General features: G+C 32.0%; 1 protein-coding gene across 1 annotated transcript; it reads right to left on the bottom strand.

The window, feature by feature from the left end:
• Nucleotides 1-147: 147 nt before the first annotated feature.
• Nucleotides 148-1,526, bottom strand: LOC120134351 (phenolic glucoside malonyltransferase 1-like). Its single transcript, XM_039150784.1, has one exon. It carries the CDS (start codon nucleotides 1,471-1,473, stop codon nucleotides 163-165), a length of 1,311 nt encoding a protein of 436 aa, XP_039006715.1. The 5' UTR covers nucleotides 1,474-1,526; the 3' UTR covers nucleotides 148-162.
• Between the last annotated feature and the right edge of the window lie 8,599 nt (nucleotides 1,527-10,125).

The raw sequence follows: 10,125 nt of genomic DNA, 5'->3' as shown, positions 1-10,125 counted from the left end.
ATTTGCACTAATACGTCAATAGTTAAAAAGATAAATAAATTTATAAATTATATTGTTAGATTCATAATAACTATTTTTATATAAATACAGAAATATAAACACCATCAGTAAAACAAAGCAGCAAATTTCTCCATTTCATGCTTCTTCAGTGCCAAACCAACCTCAACTCCTACTCTCGGCCATGAAAACAGCTTCATCCCTCTCTATGGACACAATCTCCACCTTCTTGATCTTACTCTGTCCGAAATCCGCCTCGTAAACATTCAACTTAGGTGATCCAGCAACCATGATCAACTGCGTACCAGGTAATTTTGGAGCGTAGAAATTCGTAGGATTCATTTCCGCACCTTCAAGAACGCCCTTATTGATCTTCTGCACCAATTCGCTCACTATATCTATAGCAAAGGCAAAGCCACCTTCTCCCATGAAATTTGTCGCTTCCGCCGAGTTGGAATAATTCACAACGCAGTTACCGAAGTATGTCGGTGGAGCCGGCGGGTCTAGTCGAGCCCTACAATCGACTCCGAATTCGATGACGACGTCTCTGTCGCCTTCTCCTTTTGTTTTAACCAGACAGGTTGATGTATAAGCAAGCGTGACGACGAAACTCGAGAGATGATGTTGGTGTTTCCCTCTCCCATGATCGGTTGCTAATTCAGACAAAGCCTTTTCTCTGAGTCCCTTGATGTCTTTGCAGCTGAATTCAAACGTAGCTCCAACAATGTTGTCGGAAACCGCCTGTAACGAGGCCGGGATTTTCATGCTTCTCGTATCGGACTCTTGTTCGAAAATAGCTCGCCATTGATTCAAGAAACTTATGACCAGTCCCGATGGGTCTTTGATGATGCTCCTATCGAACGACGGGGTTAACTCGGGTGGCAATTCGTTAGTACCGTGTTTGCATAGATAAGCCCATGACCGCATAAACATGCTCGCGATTCTACCGTCGAACGCTGAATGGTGCGCTGCCGTGCCGATGCTAAATCCTTGACCGGGAAACAGTGTTATTTGCAAAGGGAGTATTTCCGCTTTATCATCGAACAAGATCAACGGAGGTGCAAAAGGATGCAACTCTTTTGCTCGATGCATTTCATTGCTGATTAAAGTGTCAAAGATGGCTACATTGGATTCGGCGACCGAGAGAGTAACGCCGTCGTTAGGAGTGTAGGACACGACGGGTTTGTCGGATTCCGATGGCCACTTCAAGTAGACGGCGATTGGAAGGTAGTGGGAAAGTGCGAGTGAAAGAGATTGCTTGAGTCTGGGGAGGATTTCTGAGTTGAAATAGGAAGGTGTGGAATGGGAGTCACTGAGTTGGTATAAGTATAGGCTTTGAACGGGAGGGAACTTGAACCAATAGGTGTCGAAGAAAGTGAGTGGAAGGCTGAATTCGTTGGCGGAGTTTGGTGAGTCGGAGGAAGGGGTGACTCGAGTGATCTCATGTATTTTAACTGTACTTTCAGATGTAGGCATGGTTGAGAGAATTTAAGGGAAGAAGAAAGTTATGGTTTTTTATTATTAAGAATGAAGAAGACAGCTCTTTTGGCACGTGAGATTTGAAAGGAAGGGGAGACAATTTATATGGATTACGGGCTGCTGAAGTTCACCTACCCAAAATTGAAGAAAACACTTAAAAGAATTTTGGTGAACAAAGTGCTTTAAACTATATAACTAAAACGTCCTCATCTCTAAACCCTCTTCATGGAGGATTTGCGAACAGGTGATACTCAATTCAGTATTGTGATAATTTTTCTTTATTAAAATAATATTTTATTGTAAAATTTCAACTTTAAACTATAAAGAAAGAAAGTTTTGATGTTTTAGGTATTAAATTTATGAGGTTACAACTTTTTTTAAACTTTTTTTTATAATATTTGTTTTTCAATATTTCTTTTATAAATTTTAAATTTAAAAAATATATACATATAACGACATCATCATTAACGTATGTTATAATATTATATTATTATATCATTAAAAATACTCGAACTAAAGGGTCGGGTTTTTTTGAACATCCCTGATGAACACTGCATATCCTTGGACAAGAGGAGTGGAAGTGATTAACACGACACTCCTTTAAGTATTACACTAAGGTGGTGTTTGTTTTTACTGTGTAAGGTCTGCAAAGTTCTTATGTCTGCGCCGCGCAGACATTGGGCTTCGCAGACCGTTTGTTTTTTAGAAAACAAAATCTCTTCTAACGTCTGCACGAGCTCTTCCTAGTGCAGACATGATTTTATGTATTCAAAAGTCTTCAAACCTCTTCAAAGAGCATTAAAATTATTTAAATCTATTTTAAAATGAGAAAATAACCTCAGTGACAAAAAATGCCTTATAATATACGATTTTAACCAACTTTTTTTGGATTTACCAAAATGGTCAACTAAATCGCAATGCGATCGATAATTCGTAACGCGATCTTCGGTATCGCAAATCAGTTTCCAGATTCGCAACGCGAACTTCGACTATCGCAATGCGATTTTCCAAATTCGTTGCGATAGTCCAAGTTCGCGTTGCGATTTATTCCAAATTCGCGTTGCGATAGTCCAAGTTCGTTGCGATAGTCGAAGTTCGCGTTGCGATTTATTCCAAATTCGTTGCGATAGTCCAAGTTCGTGTTGCGATAGTCGAAGTTCGCGTTACGATTTATTCCAAGTTCGTTGCGATAGTCGAAGTTCGCGTTGCGATTTATTCCAAATTCGTTGCGATAGTCGAAGTTCGCGTTGCGATAGTCGAAGTTCGCGTTGCGATTTATTCCAAGTTCGTTTCGATAGACGAAGTTCGCGTTGCGATTTATTCCAAGTTCGTTGCGATAGTCCAAAATCGCAACGACTGGTGGTATTGTATTTGTTTCTTAAGAATTTTCTCTAAAAAGATAGTATTCGTGCGGACGTGTCGAAGACACGTATTACCACGACCACGACCCGAGACGAGACGGACGGCGGCGGCGGCGGCGCGCGAGAGTCCCCCTTGTTCTCTATCACTCAACAAGGAAGTGGGAAAGACAAGCCTTAAATATCATTCCCAATAGTGTTTCCAATACTATGCGGGATTGAGCATTACCAACACTTGTTCCCAATACTATGTGAGATTGAGCCTTAAATAGTGATATTATTTGTGAATTATAGTTAATGACTTTAGTATTTGTATGAAAAGTATTTGTGGTTCGTTTAGTTTTCATGCAATTCTAATTTATTTTCAATTGATTGTAATTGCATGATAACAATTTTTTTTATTCTCGCGAGTGATGCAATTTTTTTGAATGTTTTGCTTAAAATTGCAATAATCGTGATTGATTGTAGATTGACTTTTAATTATGACATATTTAATCGTATAATACTAATGCAATTGGTTGCTGATTCGGTTGTTTTAAGGTGCATGATTGTTAATTGTTTCCTGAATAATCACATAGTATTAGAAACAAGTGTTGGTAATGCTCAATCCCACATAGTATTAGAAACACTATTGGGAATGGTATTTAAGGCTTGGTTTTCCCACTTCCTTGTTGAGTGATAGAGAACAAGGGGAACTCTCGCACGCCGCCGCCGTCCGTTCGTCTCGTCTCGTGTCGTGGTTGTGGTCGTGGTCGTGGTAATACGTGTCTTCGACATGTCCGCGCGAATACTATCTTTTTAGAGAAAATTCTTAAGAAACAAATGCAATACCATCAGTCGTTGCGATTTTGGACTATCGCAACGAATTTGGAATAAATCGCAACGAATTTGTAATAAATCGCAACGCGAACTTCGACTATCGCAAATCAGTTTCTAAATTCGCAACGCGAACTTGGACTATCGCAATGCAAATATATAAATCGCAATGCGATAGTCGAAGTTCGCGTTGCGAATCAGGAAACTGATTTGCGATATTGGAGATCGCGTTGCGAATTATCGATCGCATTGCGATTTAGTTGGTCATTTTGGCAAATCCAAAAAAAGTTTGTTAAAATCCTATATTATAAGGCATTTTTTGTCACTGAGATTATTTTCTCTTTTAAAATTTATTTTAAAATATGGATTGATTTATTTTAAAATATAGATTGATTTATTTTAAAATATGGAAAATTTATTTTAAATTATGGATTGATTTATTTTAAAATATGAAAAAATTTATTTTAAAATATGGATTGATTTATTTTAAAATATGAAAAAAATTATTTTAAAATATGGATTGATTTATTTTAAAATATATATTGATTTATTTTAAAATATGGATTGATTTATTTTAAAAAATTTATTATTGTAGTTGTATGGATTATTTTAATTTCAGTTTTATAAAACTAAAATTATTTAAATTTCAGTATTGCAAAACTCTTTTAAGTTTAAAAATCAGTTTATTTTAACAGTCTAAAGACGTTAAAAAATAAACAGTCTTCTTCTTGCAGACTGGAGACTTTTTGTCCACCTCTTCTGCTGCAGATGCCTGCAGATATAGTCCACAGACTGCAGACCTTTTACCTCTGCAAAAACAAACACCACCTAAGTGGACCGACCCTAGGTCACAATTTTAACGTGTTTCAAGAATTCATTGATATTCTAGGCACTGTGTAGATACTGGCACAACATTTCCTATCTATAGACCTTCATCCATATTTATACAATTAGATATAAAATTATTTATTTAAAAACAGAAATTAAAGTAATCAATTTTCTAATTTCTGATCATCGTGAAAAAAAAAATCAAACTACTTTAAAATTTGAATAGATAAAACAATACTTATTATGAAATTGATAATTAGGATACGAAAGTCTATAAGGATATATTCGTGTTCAATAGAGTAGGTAATGGATGCATCAATGAAATTATCTTCACTTATATAAACCATAAAAGTATATAAATACGATTTTACCTTCCCTCTAATGATCATAGCAATAATATGAATGTGGTGCAAAATTTCAAACCCAAATCAAGAGCGGTTGTTGCACCAAACCAAATACAGTCCCTCAACCAACGCGAATAAAACGAGTGGCGACGGGATAAGGATGAGACGACGTTTTATCGATAACAAGTCACAATGGGAAAATGGACAAAAGCCTAAAAAGGAAGTGCGTTGCGTTGGGTATAAGTACACTGTAATTTTGTTGAAATTGTTTGTGGTCGGACGACGCGGCAATGTGAAAGGATATTTTTGTGTAGTCCTATAAATGAATCGAACAAGTATATTCATGTTCATTCGTTTAACTTTAACCGAATAAATACGAACATAAACGAACGAAAAATTTCTTGCTCATGTTCGTTCGATAAGGAATATAGCTTGCTCGTTCGTATTCGTTCATTTAAATGATAAACGAACACAAATGAACGAACATAAACGAACACAATAAACGAATGTAAACAAACACAATAAATGAATATAAATGAACGTAGACGAACATAAATGAAAATAGATTTTTTTTTTCTTTCCTAACAATTTTATAATTATATTTTATTTAATTGTTTTGAGATTTTTTTATTTGTATTTAAAATTAATAGAATTTTAAAATATTTATGGGTATCAGATTAAAATTTATTGGGTTTTAATATTTTAAATGGGTCTAGAGAGATTAGGTTAAACATAAATGAACGCACATAAACGAACATAAGCAAACGAACATAAATGAACGAACACAAACAAACATAAATGAACGAACATAAACGAACATATTATCGAACGTTCACGAACGTAAATGAACGAACAAGCCCTCTGTTCATGTTCATTCATTTAATTAAACGAACACAAAATATTATTCATATCCGTTCGTTTAATATATAAATGAACATAAACGAACTTTCCGTCGGTTCACGAACTGTTCGTTGAACCTTTGGTTCATTTACAGGTTTACTTTTGTGCAATAAAATTAGAAAAGGTGGGTGGAGACTTTATAGTAAAAGATCATCTTGTTATTTTAAAAATACAAGCGTTTGTCTCAATTTGGATTTGAAACTTCCCACAAAGTCATTTTATCATCCCGCCGTTGTTTTTATTCCATTATGTATAATCATATCATATAATATTTAGGGTAAATTACATTAGATATATTAAATTTTATTTGTTGACTCGTTTATACTATTGAACTTTCAATTTTGATATTTATAGCACTAAATTTTAGTTTTACATTCAATAATATATGTCACTTCTTCGTTAAGTCACTAACAGAACGATGACATGGCTAACTATTGCTAACATGGCTAACTATTGCTAACATGGCATGCCACACCAAAACGACGTCATTTTGGTACAGTTGTTCTGATGCCTAAACGATGTCGTTTTAGAAATTAAACTTTAGGGGTTTACTGATTATGCCACTAAACTTTTAAACAATTTTTTTTTACCACTGCATTTTTCGACCACCCCAAAAGTCAATCACAACTCGTCACCGATCATATTTTACAACAAAATCAATTTCAAATGTTCACGTTTGACTCATCATTCTTCTCATATGATTAGTTTTTCATGAAACACACTTAAAATTGATGAAATTAAACGCAAAAAATCTACCATTTTTTAAATGTTTGGAGACTTTATTAGATTTAAGGGATTTGAGGTGTTTGTTAAAAAATATGAAAGGTGAAAAACATTGATTTGATAAGATAAACAACATACCTCAAAACTAGTTTCATCAATCGATCATTGAAAGAGATCAGAGTATTAATATGTTGAACTTTTAAATGGGCTTTTGACGATTTTAAATGGGTTTCATGGAAAACATATCATGTGAGAAGAAAGAGGAATGAAATACGAATATTTTGGTACCTATCTTATTGCAACATATGACGAATGAACGACGGTGCTTGGCTGCTGACAAGGGCCAAAAAGTGTAATGGTAAAAAAAGAAAAGTGTTTAAAAGTTTAGTGACAAAATTGATACACTCCAAAAATTTAGTGTTTAATACGACATCGTTTTAATCATCAGAACAGCCGCACCAAAACAATGTTGTTTTGGTGTGGCATGCTACGTCAGCAACCATTAGTCATGTCATCGTCTCGTTAGTGACTTAACGGAGGAGTGACATAATTGAACCTTAAAACTAAAGCTCAACGCTATAATTGGAAAAATTAAAATTTTAGTGGTATAAATAAGTCAATGGGCAAAGTTTAGTGGTATCTGACATAGTTTACCCTAATATTTGTTAAATAACTATTGAGTGACTTTAATGATAAATGAGAATATTATTCTTTTATTCAAGAAAAAGAAAAAAAAATATTATTTCCTTTAAATATTTTGAGTTAAAATAATTGTATATATAGAATGTGTATATGTTACTTTTAATCTAAAAAAATATCAAAATAAATACTATTTTATAATCATCCAAACTATTAAAAAATAATTGAAAAAAGTTTGATAGTGTCAAAGTTCTCATGTTTTTTTATATATAAATAATCAGTTAAATCTCATATAATCATGATTAAATGAAGAGTTCGCAGTTCCAGAATACCTTTTTTAATTTCCTTAATCGAAATTTCCTTCTTACCGTCCACAACTTCCTCTTCTAAGATAATATTCCGAATCCCGTATAATTATCTTTGATTGTTGTACTAAATCTAATTAAATTTAAAAATTATCTTTAATAGTTTAAAACCAACGTATTTTATCATAAAAATTTTAAGGTTCACAATACTTATTTATAAGTTTTTTAAGGGTTTAAAGATAACATTCTAAATATATACTTATTAAGTGATTGAATATAAGATATATATTTATATATATATATTCACATTGCTATCACCGCTTAATTAGCTTGTGCTTACGTATGTGTTAACTTTTTGAGTAAATTTTTTTTTATTATTTTAAATTTATGATTCATTTCTTTTATTTTGGTATTGCATGATGTTAGCGTTGAAAAGTTTGTTTGAAAAACATTTCACATCAATAAAGGTTAGGGATGAGCATGAGATCTGAACTTGACGGATTTTGACATGATTTGATTTAATTGGATTAGATTTTTTTTAAAAACTCGGGTCGGGTCGGATCGGGTCGAGTTAAGGATTATGGTGAAAAAATCTAACCCGACCCGAAAAAAATATAAGTTTACATTATATATATTAGGAATAATTGTAAAATACTCCTCTATATATTATTATTTTCAATTAAGTCACTGTTTTTATTGAATAAAAATAATTTTTTTATTATTTCGGATCGGATAGGGTTCGGGTCGGGTCTCGGGTGGAGGACTCCTTGTTCTCAGATCAGGTCAGGTATACCAAAAATCGGACCCAACCCGACCCATGCCTATCCCTAATAAAGGTACGTCCTACAATCTTTTGAAAAGCATCTTCCATATCTTGTCCTTTTATTAAAAAAAAGTCATTTTAGTAAATAATATTATTTGGGTGTCATTTGAATAAATAAATATAAAATAAGTATTATTTTTATATATTAACTGAGAAAAATGAAAAAAAAACAATAAATGAATGAAAAAAAATTCTATATAATATAGTTACATTTTCATAAAGATGTTAAATGATATTATTAAAAGTTTAGTGCTCGAATCTGAGACCTCTATGAATAAAAATTATCCTCTTAATTATTGAAGTAGCTTGATTCATGTAATTTTAATCTTATTAAATTAAATCGAGTCATGATCTATCAAATTTAAATATTTTAACTATTTCTAACTCTCAAGTATACAAGAGACCCAACAATTTTGAGCTCTTCATTATCCACGGCCATTTTATTGGCTGATTGGGCTTGGGCTTCATTCATATCGGTGTTAACTAGACCACCCTCCATGCTTTGTTGATCCATCGCAAGGCCCTAAGTTTGTGACTCAGAAGTTGGCCCAAGATAGGGTGATCCCAATAACACATTGAATCATTGCAGAAACAAATGGTATTTTGCCTGTTGGGGTCTAAAACCATTTTGTACAATATAGCATATCCTAAAATATGAAAGTAATTGATCTTATTTGGAGGTCGTGAGTTCAAACATAATGTTTGTAGGGGTGTTTGAGCATTCATTATCAAATAGTTGATAATTTTTCAAACAAATATTATTTTATATTCATCTCATACTAATAAAAAAAATACGAAACAAGCCTACACTTTTCTCCAGTGTTAATCTTTTTCCTTTGTAGCATAGATGCCATAGTGGTCCATTGAAGTCTACGACAATTCGCACTTTGTTTAATTGTTTTATGGTGGGTTTAGGGATTAATTACTATCTTCCCAAGTATATATTCTATTTCAGCTCCAGACTTAGAACAATACTACTTAAATCTTGTTCATTTAAGAGAAAGAAAAGGAAAGACATCTTACATTTTTATTATTGAAATCATTTATTAGATTCTTTTCTAATATTATTATTCAATTCCTAGAGGAGGGTTAAGGATTAAAAAAACCTATATTCGAAGAATTTGGGTTCGATACGGTAGATATTTGTTTTTATAGAATTCGAGTTTTAGGTTGGATCAATTTTCTTTTAAGTTTAGTAAAGCTGAATCGAGTTTTTATTTAAGAAGAACATGTTCTATCATTCTTTAAGAGAATTATAAAAATATTCTTTTATGTATTTATATTGGGTTATGATCCACTTACAACTAATGTAAAATTTTTAGTTTTATACATTTTTAGGATCGATGGATGAATTAAAATAGACCATTGAGATTATCTCATTATTTTTTTTACTGTGAATATCTTCTCATTTTCTAGTGTTAATATCAATCGTTTATTTTCACTTATGTAATGATCATAAAAGATATAAAATTAAAAAAAATTACAGTATAAACGGATCATACTTCATTTATATATTATTAGTTAGGTTTGGATAAAAACATACGTAAAATTTTGACATGGAGGTAGAAGAATTATGATATTAATTTAAAATTTATTTTACTTTTATAAAATTAAATTGGATAAAATAATTTTTTAATTAATTTTTTTGACAAAAAATATAAAAAGAATCAAAATTATGTTATATCATAGTGAAATCTAATTTTTAATTAAGATTTTAAATTAAATTCAACAGAGTACAAATATTCTTAATTTTGAACCAGAATCAAAATTTATTATTATAATATTAAGTTAAAATTGAAGTTTTTAATTATAATTTTAATTATAATATTTAAAATAATTATAAATACTTTACTAATGAGATTGGTTAAGTGGTAAACAGTTTAATAAGCATGTCTCGAGTTTGAGGTCATATG

Source organism: Hibiscus syriacus, unplaced genomic scaffold, assembly GCF_006381635.1.
Source record: "Hibiscus syriacus cultivar Baekdansim isolate YM2019G1 unplaced genomic scaffold, ASM638163v2 tig00110597_pilon, whole genome shotgun sequence".
Classification (NCBI taxonomy): domain Eukaryota; kingdom Viridiplantae; phylum Streptophyta; class Magnoliopsida; order Malvales; family Malvaceae; genus Hibiscus; species Hibiscus syriacus.
The sequence above is the reverse complement of the archived record's forward strand: the minus strand, read 5'-3'. Positions and strand labels throughout refer to the sequence as shown.

Excerpts from the sequence above, each read along its gene's own strand:
- LOC120134351 (XM_039150784.1), bottom strand. The coding sequence starts at position 1,473 with ATGCCTACATCTGAAAGTACAGTTAAAATACATGAGATCACTCGAGTC.